The following is a 16,247-nucleotide window of genomic DNA, read 5'->3' on the forward strand; positions in this document are numbered from 1 at the left end:
ATACGCCTTTAATGTTCTCAAATGTGCTTCCCAACCACTGAGAATGAGTTCCTTCATCTTCCCAGGCACCAAAAATTAATCTAGCTTATTTACACAACTGTACTGGCTTTGTGGAGAAGACTCTTGAGAGTCCCTTGGACTGTAAGGAGATCCAACCAGTCCATCCTAAAGGAGATCAGTCCTGGCTGTTCATTGGAACGACAGATGCTGAAGCTGAAACTCCAGTACGTTGGCCACCTCATGCAAAGAGTTGACTCATTAGAAAAGACCCTGATGCTGGGAGGGATTGGGGCAAGAGGAGAAGGGGACGACAGAGGATGAGATGGCTGGAAGGCATCACCGACTGGATGGACATGGATTTGAGTAAACTCAGGGAGTTTGTGATGGACAGGGAGACCTGGCGTGCTGCGATTCATGGGGTCACAAACAGTTGGGAGATGACTGAGCGACTGGACTGAACTGAACTGAATGGCTTTGTAAGAAGAGACGTTACCTTTGCCAGTGTTATCTTCAAGTATTTCTATGCAATAATAACAGGGGATGGAGTACTGTTATTTACTAGTCAGAGACCCCTCAGTGAGTGGCTCCCTTAAAGTTCTATTTTATGAATGTGTACAAATGAAGATAAAGACACCCAGGCAGAGAGGCAGTGGTAGGCATGGACGTCTCCTGAGGAGCAGTGGGAGCACCTAGTCCCAGCCCGAAATGAAAGACACGAGTTAGATGGTCACACTAGGCACTGCGCCCCAGTGACAACTCTAGTGAAAGATCTAGGGGGAAGACGCCTTAAATTATGGCGGTCAGATTCCCTGAGTAAGGTGCTATTCAGGACTGCTCGGGTGTCACACACTTGCTATTCTAAAGAGCCACAGAATGAAGCTTTTCTGTTTTTATAAAGCCACTGTTAGAAAACAATGTCCACTGTGCTGGTCAGTGATCCTTATGGAAGGATTTGTTGTTACTGTCTTCTGAATTTAGTTCCAGCAGCACACTTCTATCATTACCATATCCCTTCCTTAGATAATGAGGAAAACAGAATGCATTGTTCCTTCTGATTTGCCTGCATCCCAGGTGGTGCTAGCGGTAAAGAACCCGCCTGCCAATGCAGGAGATGTAAGAGACTCGAATTCAATACCTGGGTTGGGAAGATCCCCTGGAGGAAGGCCTGGCAACCCACTCCAGTATTCTTGCCTGGAGAATCCCATGGACAGAGGAGCCTGGTGGGGTCCATAGGGTCGCAGAATTGGACACGACTGAAGCGACTCAGCACGCACACAATTGAATAAAACATGATTTTCCCCTCCTCAATTTTGTTGTGGCTTCCTATTTGCTTTGAGTGAATATATGTCTTTTAGGGTAAAAGGCAACAATGATGACCTCTAGTCCTTTTTGAACTAGATAAAGGAGTTAACTTACCTTAAATGTGGTAAAGTTACCATCTAATGTGGTTGACTGTATTATTTTCCCCAATTATCTGTTCTTTCCCACCTCCACTCCCTGGAAGAGGATTATGCATCCCTGTCCACTGCCCTGGACTGGCAGTTCCTTCCTGTGACAGAAGTTCACTTCTCTACCATGGGTCAAGCCTGACTTGCTATGACCAGTGACAGGTCACAGGAAGTCAGGGTAGCACATCAGAGTGGCAGCTTTAAGAGTCCTAACATGGTTCCGCTCCTGTTCTCCCCACATCCCAGACTGGTGCCACTTTTTCAGCCTGCATCACAGAATGAAGACACACGTGGGGCAGAACTAAGATGCTCAGGAGTCAATGTGCATCATGATAAATCATGATGAGGCCACTGATGTGTTAGGGTGTTCTGTTACTTCCACATAACCAAGCAAAAACTGACTTCATTCAACTACATCTCAAGCGTGTGTCCAGACTCTGTAATCTACAGTGAGTACACAGGACTAATAAGGAGGACAAGGACCTTGGAATATCCATCAGTGAGGACCACATAAGGGACCTAAGCACACTGACCCTGAAGAATGGACTGGGGGAGGGGAAGCAAAAGGAAAGGAAGGACAGTATAGCTACCACCACATATCGGAAAAGTGACCACACGGGAAAAAAGGAGAAAAAAGTATAGACTTACTCTTTTTGCTTTTAAGGGCATATCTAAGACCAAGAGGTAGAATTAGACAGTTATTTTGGTTTACTATGAGGAAGAGATTTCTACCAATTATATCAGTCTAAGAGCAGAATGAGGAGTCTTGCAAACTAACAATGGTTTCAGCAACTGCAAGACATGAAACAGAAACTAGATGGCCAACATATATTAGATGCAGTAGGGAAAGAAATTCTCATTTTATGGGAAATTATACAAGATCATCTTCTCAGAACTCTTCTAATTCTGACTATAAATTCTAGAGAGTAACTCACGACTGTAGGTTCAGTTAGCTCTCTTGGATAAAGAAGAAAAGCGAATTCCCTGGCAATAATCAGCCATATAATAGCTTTTTAGAATCTGCCATTTCAGTGTATCATGAAAATATAAACTTTTTGTTTTCTGTTCAATTCATTATTACTTTTCCACACTATTTTTCCTAAAGAAAGTGAGATTTCAAAAAAAAAAAAAAAATTCTTCCTTCTTTATCCCATTCATTAATGAAATTTAGAAATTATCTTTGGGAACACAGACTTTTTTTAATTAGAGCTAATAGTAATTAAACTAGGCAACAGGAAATTATCATCTCCATAAATAGAAGACAGAGATTCTTACAGAAAATCACTAAGATTCCTGACTGGTATAGATAACTTAATTAACATGAGAAGACATCTCTGTAACTTATTTGTCAAACATACAGACTTATTTGTGAGATACAAAGGTTGAGATAGCATATAAAATGCTGAAGTACTGATATTAAAAATCCATATCATCTTCAAACTTAAATATTTCATATGGCATTTCTAGGTTATCTGCTTTCTATAAAATCAATAAAGGTCTTATTTGTAATATGAATAACATTTCCCATGGTGTGAACATTTAGCTTGAAGAACTCTTGTGTCTGAAAAATGCCAGAACAATCACTATTCACTCTGCCTATCTGACAAGATTGTGAATATCAGTGAAACAATAAAATACAAAATACTGTATAAATACAAAACTGGTACTACCATCTTCCTATATGGACCTCTAACTCACACAGAGAATTTTTCCACTAGATTTCTATTAATTGGAGTATTTTAGAAAAAGTGGAAGATATGAATATAAGTAGTTAACTAAAAAAGAAAAACTGACATTAGTATTATACTATTTGGAACAATTAAGATGAGAAAGCACTGACAATAAGACACTCTTAAATTCTTCACTGTGGTGGGCGCTGGACTGCACAATGAAAACCCATTTGGTAACAAATGTAGACTAATTTAAGTGGTATAATAATTAAAAAAAAAAAGGAATAGCTACTTACCAACAAGCCTTATTACATTCAATGTTGTATTTGTTAAGATGGGTGCATTCACTTTATTTAGACTGTAATCTGATTTCTTCCTGCTTTTTAGGGTCTCTCGAGAAACACTTGATATGAGAAAACAAAACAGATTTCAAATTAGGGTTGTCAAGTAGTAAGTCAATAAGTTATTTAGCTTAGGATATAGCCTTCCTTCACTAATTAGCTATTGAAAATCTTACCACATATCAGCTGGGGATACAGAGATTATCCTCCTGTCCTTATAGAGCTTACAGTGCAGAGGGGAAGAGAAACCAGTAAACCAAGATATAAAGGACTATAACGTATTTCTTTGGTTCTCACACATTATCAACCACTAAAAGAAGCTGTGTCACTGAATCAGAGCAATGTTTTCTTAGGTCTCCCAAACTGATAGAAATAAAAGCAAAAATAAACAGATGGGACCTAATCAAACTTACATTCGTTTGCACAGTAAAGGAAACCATAAACAAAATTAAAAGACAACCCACGAATTGGGAGAAAATATTTGCAAATGATGGGACTAACAAGGGCTAACCTTTCAAAATATACAAATAGCACATAGAAATCCATATCAAAAAACACAACACCAGAATCAAAAAACGAGCAGAAGACCCAAACGGACATTTCTCCAAGGAAGATGTACAGATGGCCAATAGGTACATGAAACTATGTTCAACACTGCCAATTATTAGAGAAAGGCAAATCAAAACTACAGTGAGGTTATCACCTCAAACCAGATGGAATGGCCATCATCAAAAGTCTACAAATAATAAATGCTGGAGAGAGAGTGAAGAGAAAGGAACCCTCCTACACTGGTGCTGGGGATGTAAATTAGTGCAGCCACTATAGAGAGCAATATGGAGGTTCCTTAAAAAACTAAAAATAGAGTTACATGACCCAACAATCCCACTCCTAGGCATATATCCAGAAAAGATGAAAGCTCTAATTTGAAAAGATACATGAAGCCCAGTTCTCACAGTGGCACTATTTACAACAGCCAAGATGTGGAAGCAACCTAAGTATCCATCTACAGATGAATAGATAAAGTATGTATAAATATATATATGTAGACATACACACCCACATATGCACACACACATACACAAACACACCCATACAATGGAATACTGTCCAGCTATAAAAAAAATGAAATAATATTATTCAGAGCAACATGGATGAACCTACAGATTATTACACTAAGTAAGTCAGACAAAGAAAGACAAATACTATAGGATATCACTTATATGTGGAATCTAAAAAACAGTACCAATGAACTTATTTATGAAACAAAAACAGACTCAACAGATGTTGGAATAAAAACTTATGGTTATCAAAGGGGAAGTGGTGGGGAGATTATCTGGGTATATGGGATTAACAGATGCACCACCACATATAAAGTAGATAAAAAAAACAAGGATTTATTGTATAGCACAGGGAACTGTATTCAATAGCTCATGATAAACAATAATGCAAAAGAATTTTTAAAAAGAATATATATATACACATATATATGCATAACTGAATCACTTTGCTGTACAATGACAACTAAGACAAAATTATAAATCAACTATATATCATTAAATAAATAAATAATAAACAAAAAAGAAGCTATGTCATTTAAAAAACAAAAAAAATGTTCTAGGGAAATAACACATCAACTGTACAAAGCATCCTGATTTCAGACCTACAAGTATGAACGACATTTTTCTTAGAATCTGAAATAGGTATAAAGTATAATGGTAAAGTCTAGGGTTGGGGTGACAGTAGTAAATTCAAAGGAAAAGCAGGAGATATACGGTAAGGGCAGAAGGAAAGGGGGCAACATATAATAAGGTCAGAGGTGAGAAAACAACAGAGTGTACTCAGAGAGGCCTAAGGAGTTGACAGTGGAAGCCCGGAGAATGCATGGGCAGAAGGAAAAGTAAAGGCCAGACCACTGAAAACAACAGAACCTCGAGATCATAAAGAGCATGAACTTTATCTTAATTGCAGTGGTGAGTCACTGAGCATTTTAGCCAGGAAAAAGACACAGTCAAATTTGTACATGAAAGAAAAATCTAAATTTCTGTTCAAGAATGGATTAGAAAGGGTTAAGACTAGAGATGGGAAGCCAAGGAAAGGGGACTGATTCAATGATTTGCACAGAGACTTTTCCTTGAACTAGGATGGTGGCAGTGAAATACAAGAAATTTTGATAAATTCAAGAGACACTGAGAAGTTGGAATTGACAGTAACTGTCAACTGGTTGGCTGACTGCAATTAGAGTTTACATCATGTATATTTCTTAGGGGTAAAAGTTTAAGGGGCTGTAAAACCTACCAAGAATGTGAGTACATACACATGTAAATGGAAGCTGTTTGTTCAACTTAAGAGTTTTCTTTTCAGCAAAAACATAACCTAGAACATCTGATGAAGAAGTCCAACAAAATAGTTCTACTCAGTTCAAAATGGATCACAGATGTAGATATCACACATTTGTGCAAACCAATGGAAAAAAAATTTTCCCAATTATATGAGTTGCTCATTTTTGAGGTGAGAGATTATATCAATCAAGGTGTCAAATCAACCAAGTGTTAACCAGGAACCTGGAGGGTAAAGGGTAAGTAAATCTGTCATTAAAAATAAAGTATATTTGTGGTCATTCAGTGTCTGATAGTCATGACATTACTCACAAATCAGAATCAGGCCCAATTTAAAGAAGGTGACAAAAATTTTTATATGGTTATCATAGTTATTGAAGAAGACAGTTAATCATAAAACAAAAACTCAAGTACAAAAAAAAGGAACATCAATAAAAGGCTCAAATAGCAAGTATCAATGACACTGGGAAGATTTTTCTGTATTTACTAGACTGAGGCAGGAACTCCGCATACAAAACAGATGACTGCTTCCCTCTTTGAGGAAAAGGAAATCAATGTGAAACAAATGGATCTATGAGGCATAAACTGCCTTCGAAAGCGGTACTGATTCTATAAATTGCAAGTCTGTTTATCTGCAAAAGCTACTGAATTAAGAAAGCTTAGGTTATGCCAATTATGAAAAAAAAAACAAACTACTACATTTTCAGCCTTTCAGGAATCACTTAAAAAGTATATTCACTTGTCATGTGACATTATAACCAAAAGAAAATCTAATTTTTGAGGTTTGTTTCTTCTTAACCTTGCAAGTAAACCCTGTATGTTAAGCATGCGACATAAAATGTGAAATACCACACAACCCAAGAATAATTACCTTTTCACAGGAGCATCTCCTGTTTGCTCATCAACAAAATCTCGTTTTAGTTCCTCAGGGACATCACTGTCACTGTCATACTCCTGATAGGCACTTTTTTCTTGTTCATCAGATTCATACTGAAAACAAAAACAAAAACGGTATATTCAACAGTGTGAACACAGAACCAACCTTTCTTGGAGTCTTTCAACACAATACCCAATCTTATAAGAAGCTTTAATTTTGCCATCAAAAGCTTGTTAACCTTCCCTTTTCTGTATCATCATGCTACCCTAACCAGCTCAAAAGAAAAAAGAAAAATACAAACATTATACTTTCAAAAGCTTATAAATGCCCAAAAGAAAAAAAAAAGTTTCCACATAAACAAACAAAAAACAACACACACCCTAGAAGAGGAAAAGAGTGTATGTTTGATTAAAAAAAAACTCTTCCTTCAAGTAGTTTCATCAAACATATTTCCATTTTGCTAATTTAATATAAAAAGCTGAAGGATAAAATTCTGACAGTCTAGAAGTATTAATTCAGCTTAATAAACACATACAACACACATGCTAATATTCTATGTAATTCATTATTTAATTCCAAGGGCAGCTTAGAAACTTAGGCTAAGCACCCAGGGGCTACTGATCAAGGACACATTGGTAGATTTGCTCTTGAGAGGCAGAGAGCCTCATTTTTTCGCATCGTGGCCCAGTGCCAGCGTGGGAGAGGAAGCGGAGTCCCCGCCCAAGAAAGGAAGCATGGCGGCGTCACCACATCACCGCCGATGAGCATTATAAATTAATGTGGCTGAACAATGGCCAACATCGATGGAGCTTTAACCAGGCACTGGGCTAAGTGCTCTCATAAACTGCCCCACCGACTCTTCCAAACAATCTACAAAGGAGTTTTATCCCAGCTGAGGAGACCAGTATGATGGCAACACGGGAAGGAATTAGTCCTCTCATTCAAAGACCAGTTTTCGAGTCTAAAGCATTATGACAGGCTTCTCAGATGGCTCAGTGGTAGAGTTCGCCTGCCAAGCTGGAGATGAGGGTTTGATCCCTGGGTCAGGAAGATCGCCTGGAGAAGGAAATGGCAACCCACTCCAGTACTCTTGCCTGGAGAATCCCATGGACTGAGGAGCCTAGCAGGCTCCAGTCCCTGGGGTCCCAAGAGAGTAAGACACGACTTAGCGACTAAACAACAACAACAAAGCAGTATGACAGGTTCTTTCTAAGATGTGGACTCTGACTCTCCAGGACCTATGCTGTACCCGGGAAGATTAGCTCACATGTTAATAGATACAAACGAACAGTAGAGACATTCTCCTCTACTTGTACACAAGGTGATTCTGCTGACACTCAGAAAGGTATTCTCTATAAACTAGGGTCAGTTCCCCAGCACCACAGATCATTTTCAAGGATTCTGTGTTTGCACATTTCCCTACCTGATAAAATTTGTAAACCCAACATCAACACTTCACAACACTTCCATGGTCATGCATGGCTGCGTGCTGTGCATGGAGTGGGAAATCCTTCTGAGTCACCTTCCCTGCAAACTCCCAACAAGGTAACAAGGCAACCAGGCAACCAACCCTCTACCCTCTTATTTTGTCCCTCCCGCCATAAACAAACACCCTTTTCACAGTTGATTTACTGCCACATTCTTAAAATCTCTGTGCATTTTGCTGGTGATTTCACTGTTCAGAATGTGCCCCGAGCGCAGGACTAGTGCCGTCTAGTGTTTCCAAGTGCAAGAAGACTGTAAGGTGCCGTATGGCAAAAGTAAGTATGTTAGATAAGCTTCACTCAGGCATGGGCTACAGAGCTGTCAGTTGGGAGCTCAATGTTAATAAGTTGACCCTGTATATTAAAACACACATAAAACAAAGGTTGTATACTGACCAGTTGGTGAAAATGTTGTGACCAGAAGCTTGCAGATACTTAATCCCATATGTTGCCTAAAAGTAACAGTTTTCTATTTGCAGATTTAGTGTTCGTGGTTACCTTATACAGAATACAACTGCCACAAAGAAAGAATCAAAGGCAATGGGAGATTAAAATGAACAAATCACTAGTACAGAGGGATACATTATTTCAAAAATATTGAAATGGCTTAATCCTTTCCATTTAGTCTACATTAACAGAGACAAAATGTCACAAAGAATCACTAAATTATCATTTTAAATAAGGTTTACTATGAAATAATTTCTACTTCACAATGAAACATGATATTGGTAAATTTTCATGACAATATTTTTCAAAGGATAGTTTCATTTAATAACAAAATCTAAAAACATGGAAACAAATTCAACAGCTTTTTGTCAAATCTGCACAGTTTTCACTGCATCTTCATCAAATCCAAAATAAAAATCGTACCCAGTCCCTCTGGAAATTCTGAAGAGCAGAAGGACACATCCAAATTAAAACTGTGAATACACCCTGTAGGCAATGGTGAAGCAAGCATTCCCGCATGTAAATATGGGAAAACTGAGGGTCACAGAGTCACAATAACTTGCCAAGAGCCCCACAGTTAATCAATAAAATTCATAATCATTCAGCTGCCTGCAAGTCTTGCCATCAACTCACTCTACTCCTGGTTTATGCTGTTTTATGAACTGCTCAGAGTGTTGTTAAAACACTACTCCTATATAACACAAGGAGCCCAGCGGGGCACTCTGTGATGGCCTAGAAGGGTGGGATGGAGATTCAGGAAGGGGGGTGATACATATACATATATATAGTCATGACTGATTCGCACTGATGTATGGCAGGAAACAACACAACGTTATAACAAAATTATATACCAATTAAAAATAAATTTACAAAACAAAAACATCATACTCTTAAATGCTCAAAACATTCCTAGCCAGTAACCAAACAGGAGATTACCCTTTCTCAGTAAAGGGGATATGGAACAAAATGACTCACTTAGCTGCCTAAGAGTAGAGTTGACAGAAAAGTGAAGATGATCTATTCTCGCATACACCCACCTATCCAACAAATCATGTAACTGTGCAGTGAAGAAACTATACTCCTATTCCATCAATAATAAGAATATAAAGCAATCTGATAACAATATAAAGTAAACATAAACACAAAGCTCATCATTCAAAAGGACAATGTCAACAAAATGTACTGGGAAGCCATTCACTTCCAGCACAAACAGTAACACGGGTGCCTAAGTATAAAGGTAGGAAAGTGGGTGGTAAATATACGAATGCATGCGCGTGTGCTTAGTCTTGTCTGACTCTTTGCAGCCCCGTGGACGGTAGCCCTCCAGGCTCCTCTGTCCATGGATTTCCCAGACAAGAATACTGGAGTGGGTTGCCATTTCCTCCTCTTAGGGAACCTTCCCACCCCAGGGATCGAACCTGTGTCTCCCGTGTTTCCTGCACGGGCAGGTGGATTCTTTATCACTGCATCACCTGGGGAGCCCCATCGGTAGGAAAGGAGGGTAGTAAATGTATGAACAAATCTAGCCAATTACCTTGCTCACTGGGTACAACCCTCTCGATAAGAAAACCCCACTTACATGCCATGGTATGTTTTAAAAACACCACATACCCCATTAGAAGCCAGGACATCTTCTGTTTCTTCATCTTTGTGGTCGGCCTGAATTTCAAATGGATTCCCACCACTGCAGTACTGCTCAAACAAGGTTACTGTTTTTGAGGAAGTTGCAGATGACTGCTTACTGGGTGAAACGGATGGGGAACGAGACTGTTCCATGAACTTAAATTCCTAGACATTAAAAAAAGAAACGAGCCAGATTCCTTTTTGCAACAGCAATAAAATTCAAGTACATAAACACGAGTTTGAGCAAACTCCAGGAGACAGTGAAGGACAGGGAAGCCTGGCGTGCTGCAGTTCATGGGGTCACAAAGTATTGGGCACAACTTAGTGACTGAACAACAATATAAACATATTCCATTAGTGCAAATGCAGAGTTAGTGAAGAAAACCATCCTGATTCTTTACGTTATTCACTTTTAAATCTCATAAGTTTTCTGAAAGCACAAGCTTGGACACACATGTTCAAACATTTTCCTAAAGACAATTCAGTAACCGACATCACTTAAAACAGAGCTATCTGCATCAAGCTACTTTTGGCTTACTTTATGGAATGGCACAGAATTTTTTTTTAATAACTTCAATTTGAATTATAATTCTAAAAATTTTTACACAATAGCAAAAGTCCCAGTAGGGTAGTTTTAATCAAAAGAGTCATTTATAAAAGCTAATTATTGTCAGGTCAAATAGCTTACACCATGTAAGATACTCTGTGTGAATACAATGAAAACCAAGCACATATATCTTTCTCTGTTATGGTGGTGGTGGTGGTGGGTTAGTCCCTAAGTCAGGTCTGACTCTTGAGATACCATGGACTGTAGCCCGCCAGGCTCCTTTGCCAATGGGATTCTACAGGCAAGAATACTGGGGTGGTTGCCATTTCCTTCTCCAGGGGATCTTCCCAACCCAGGAATTGAACCCGGGTTTCCTGCACTGCTGGCAGATTCTTTACCGACTGAGCTATGAGGGAAGCCCTGTTTTATAATTATATCAAATTTATGTATGCCTGTACCACACACAAAATTGATGGCTAAATATAAATTCAAATAAAATTACTTACATAGAGATTCTAAAATCAATGCTGGAATTTGAAGTAATATAAGGAAACATCTTAATTTAATAACTCTAAAATAATGTTAAAATTAATATTAATTTTTCTATCTTTAAAGCATTTATTAATCAACATGTTTCATTGCATTTAATATTACCACTTTAGGAATGCAATATGATAAACCTGGATAAGAAGTAAGCTATTATACAATATGAATGTAAACACTATTACATTAAAAAAATCCTTTTAATCATGTATTCTTTACATTTATCCAGAATAAGAAAATTCTTTGTAGAAAGATATTTCTTCCAGAGGCAAAAACTAACCACAGTAGACCTTCTAAAAAGGAATCTAAATTTATATACTATATTCTGACACTGGATATTTGTAGGACATTGTCTAACACACAAGAAATATTTATCTACACTATGTTTCAACCAAGAGAAAAAACAAATCAATTAAAGATATTTGCACAGATTACATTACAGGATTCAAGGAATCAACTAATAAAAATTAGTGGTATTTTTTAGTAAATACCTCTTTTATCCCTGAGGCATTTTCTCATTGCAGACAAATTTATGAGTTGCAGCAGAAATCAAGAACCTACTGGACTCTTTAAGGAATGACAAATATCATTCAAATATGAGCATTTTCACTAAAGACCATCAAAACATAACTGATTATTTTTCTGTAAGATTTAAACAAAGCAGGGACCCTCTTCTGAAATCTAAAGAAAACAAATTAATTTAATTGTGACTCTTTGCAGGCAAAAGAGTTTCTCTAAACTGTATAAACTGAAATTTGTAAAATGTGACAGACTATGACATCTATAAAAGTGTCACTCTTGTAAAAAAAAAAAAAAGGCTTATTATTAATCACTTTTAAGGAAGAAAGGAAAGGCACTCTTTCTTAATTTAATTATTTTATAAATGCATTCATGTATCTGGTTTGCTTTTAAAGATTACTAAATAAAAAACTGATTTATCTGTTCTTAAACTTACATGAAGTTGCAAGATGCTGAAATTTGACTTCACAGGACAAAGTTCCCAGGTCTCATTCTCTAGAAACATTCTCAGTTCATCAAGCCTTGTTCTTAAAAACAAATAACGAATACTCCAAAAAGTAAGGAGAAAAGCACACTGCACGCAAGAATTAATATAACAAAAACTATTACAGCTATCATTGTGATCATAATCTATTCTGAAAATCCATTCAGACTAATGTAGTAAACACAAACATTTGCTTTTATGTACTTATCTGTAAGAGAAAAAAAACCTCAAGTACTTACCAAACTCAGAATATTTTTACTATATTGCAAAAATAATAAATGCACAGAAAATGACATTTTTATTAAGTGACTAAACTAAGCGACTCACCAATTCATGTACATAAGATATCCTTTAGCTAATGCTATATCATTGCCAAAAGAAAAAACAAGAAATAATTTACAGGGTTTATGAAACCATAAATACTGACAAAAGTTTTATGTTAAAAAGCATAGATCTTAATCATTCTTACTAAACCACAATATCAAGGTGATTATCACTCTAAATATATGTTAGCTCAGTGCCTATCTATCTCTGCATAACATTTACGAGATAAATTAGCAAGTATGGCACTTAAATTAACAAGTAGTCACATATCATGCTGATCTCTTCTTTCTTTAATGCTATTGCTCTTACTATTTTCTGAGTGTGTGCATGTGTGTGTATGTATGTTCAGCAGTGTCCAACTCTTTGTGACTCATGAACTGTAGCCCACTAGGCTCTTCTGTCCATGGAATTTTCCAGGCAGGAATACTGGAGTGGGTTGCCATTTCCTTCTCCAGGGGATTTTCCTGACCCAGGGATCGAACTCCCATCTCTTGTGTCTCCTGCACTGGCAGGCAAATCCTTTACCACAAGCACCACCTAGGAAGCCCTGTCTCGTTGGTAATCAGTATATTATATAAGCAATTCCAGAGAAACAAATACTTCCTTATTGTTAACCCAGGAATAAAAGGGCCAGTGTCTGTCCTCTTCCTACAACAAGCCTCACTGCTATTACTAAAATCATGCTAAAAACAAAATCTAGATTAAAAAAAAACCCACAGGTTCTAAATTAAAGATGGAATAAATGGTAAAGTCTTTGAAAAGCAGAAACTGCTCCAAATATTAGTGTTTCTAACAGACAAGGGCTTTAAAATAACTACTGTAAACAAGTTAAACAACATACAGAAAAAAGATGCACAAAATGGATAAAAAGAAAAATTTTTAAAGAACTGCAATAATAAAAATAAAAAAGAATCAAACATTCTATAACTGAAAAACTATAATACTTCAAATTAAAACTGGGTAAGTAAAACACCAGATGACAGAATTAATGTACTTGGAGACAGTTCGATAGGAAATAACAAACCTGAAGCACAAATGCAAAAAAAAAAGGGAAAAACCAGAAAAGATCATAAGAGATAGGTGAGTCTGTCAAAACATCTAGTATGCATGCAAATGGATGCAGAGGATAGAGAGAAGAGCAAAAGAAACGTCTTAAGTGGTAGGTCATGGCTGAGAATTTGGCAAAAGTGGCTGTGCCCATATCTATCACCATTTACAAAAATTAACTAAAATGAATCACAGATCGAATGTAAGAACTAAAACTATGAAGTTCAGAACTCTTACAATTCTACAAGGAAAAGATAAATAAATCAACTTTAAAACAGGCAAAAGCTTTGAACAGACATTTTTTTGTAAAGAAGATATATGAACAACCAGTAAACATGTAAAAAGTGTCATTCATCAGGCAAACATAAATCCGAACCATAAGGAGGTACCACTTCACAACCACCAGGATAGCTAAACCAAAGAGATAAGAGCTAGCAAGGGTTTGGAGAAGTTAGAACCCTTATATAGTGCTGGTGGAAATGCAAAATGGTACAACCACTTTGGAAAAGTTTGGTAGTTTCTCAAAATGTTTAACATAGAGTTACCATATGACCCAGAAACTTCACTCTGTATTGGTTTTCTGTGGCCACTATAATTAAAAAAAACAAAAACAAAAATGGGTGACTTAAGGCTTCCCAGGTGATGCTAGTGGTAAAGAATGTGCCTGCCAATGCAGGAGGCTTGGGTTCAATCCCAAGACAGAGGAGCCTGGTGGTCTACAGTCCATACGCTCACAAAGAGTCTGACACAACTAAAGTGACTTAGACGCACACACAGGTGACTTAAGACAACAGAAATTTACAATCTCACAGTTCTGGAGGCCAGAAGTCTGAAATCACAAGGTTGAAATCCAGATTTCCACTGGAAACAGTGGAAACAGTGGCTGACTTTATTTTTCTGGGCTCTAAAAATCACTGCAGATGGTGACTGCAGCCATGAAATTAAAAGACGCTCACTCCTTGGAAGGAAAGTTATGACCAACCTAGACAACATATTAAAAAGCAGAGACATTACTTTGCCAACAAAGGTACATCTAGTCAAGGCTATGGTTTTTCCGGTGGTCATGTATGGATGTGAGAGTTGGACTGCGAAGAAAACTGAGCATCAAAGAATTGAGGCTTTTGAACTATGGTGTTGGAGAAGACTCTTGAGAGTCCCTTGGACTGCAAGGAGATCCAACCAGCCCATCCTAAAGGAGATCAGTCCTGGGTGTTCATTGGAAGGACTGATGTTGAAGCCTAAAACGCCAATATTTTGGCCACCTCATGTGAACAGCTGACTCATTGAAAAAGACCCTGATGCTGGGAAAGATTGAGGGCAGGCGGAGAAGGGGACAACAGAGGATGAGACGGTTGTATGGCATCACCGACTTGATGGACATGGGTTTGGGTGGACTCCAGCAGTTGGTGATGGACAGGAAGGCCTGGTGTGCTGCAGTTCATGGGGTCGCAAAGAGTCACACACAACTAAGCAACTGAACGGAACTGAAAAACTGAAAACAACCCAAATGTCCATTAACTGAGGAAAGGATAATCAAATTATGGTCTATCTATACAAAGGACTATTATTTACCAATGACAAAGAAAGAAGTTCTGTTATATGCTCCAACATGGATGAACCATTAGAAATAGAAGTTAAAGCCCACTATATATATACACACACATATATATATATATACATATATATATATATAAATGATTTCATTTATATGAAATGTTCATATACAGGTAAACATAATGGGCAAATACACAGAGACTAAAAATAAGTAAGTGATTGTCAGATGCCACAGGAGGAGAAAAGTGCCAATTAACTGGTAAATGGTTATTTTTTGAAGTGATATAAATATTCTGAAATTAAATAGTTGCGATGCTGTTGCTGAATTATTAATATATACTTTATAGGAGTAAATTTTTGGCATTTTCAGTATGTGACTTCTATCTCGATAAAGCTAATACTACACAACAATTATTGAGATAGGCAAGACTCTAAAATGCACTCTAAAGTCCCTCAAGATTGTCTGCACTAATGCCCAGGACTAAGTATGATGAAGACCACCCTGTGATTACATTACCAAATATGGAAAAAGGGGATTTTACTGATATAATTAAGATTACTTGAACTGCCTTGAGTTAATCAAAACAGAAAGTATCCAGGTAGAACAAACCTAACTGAACAAGCCCTTTTAAAGTAGACCTTTCTTCTTCTTCTAATAAAAGATGGGGAAGTCAGAGAGAATTGCTGGCTTTTGAAACCAAAGGGGTCAAGTGCAAGCACCAGAGACCAGAGAAGCTGAGAAGGCTTTTTAGCTGACAGGTAGCATGAAAACAGAAACCTCAGTCCTAAAACCACAAGGAACTGAACTGGGCCAGTGTCTTGAATGTGCTCAAATGCAGATTCTTCCTCAAAGTCTTCAGATGAAAGATCAGCCAACACCTTGATTTAGGCCCTATGAGAACCTAAGCTGGGAACCTAGATAAGACTTCCAGACTTTCACAGAACTGTGAGAAAACAAAAGGGCATTGTTTTAAGCTGCTAAAACTCATGGTGTTCTATTACA

At 37.5% G+C, this 16,247-nt stretch overlaps 1 protein-coding gene across 1 annotated transcript in view; it reads right to left on the reverse strand.

Annotated features, from left to right (window-relative positions):
- The window catches only part of VPS50 (VPS50 subunit of EARP/GARPII complex), a 122,557-nt gene that overhangs the window by 29,274 nt on the left and 77,036 nt on the right, over nucleotides 1-16,247 (reverse strand). Inside the window, exons 17-20 of the mRNA XM_070471544.1 lie at nucleotides 12,272-12,362; nucleotides 10,215-10,391; nucleotides 6,667-6,785; nucleotides 3,415-3,521 (exon numbers count right to left, since the gene is read on the reverse strand). Coding sequence (XP_070327645.1) covers nucleotides 3,415-3,521; nucleotides 6,667-6,785; nucleotides 10,215-10,391; nucleotides 12,272-12,362 — 494 coding nt within the window. The remainder of the gene's footprint in view (nucleotides 1-3,414; nucleotides 3,522-6,666; nucleotides 6,786-10,214; nucleotides 10,392-12,271; nucleotides 12,363-16,247) is intronic.

The sequence above is a fragment of the Odocoileus virginianus genome, chromosome 1 (genome assembly GCF_023699985.2).
Source record: "Odocoileus virginianus isolate 20LAN1187 ecotype Illinois chromosome 1, Ovbor_1.2, whole genome shotgun sequence".
NCBI lineage: Eukaryota > Metazoa > Chordata > Mammalia > Artiodactyla > Cervidae > Odocoileus > Odocoileus virginianus.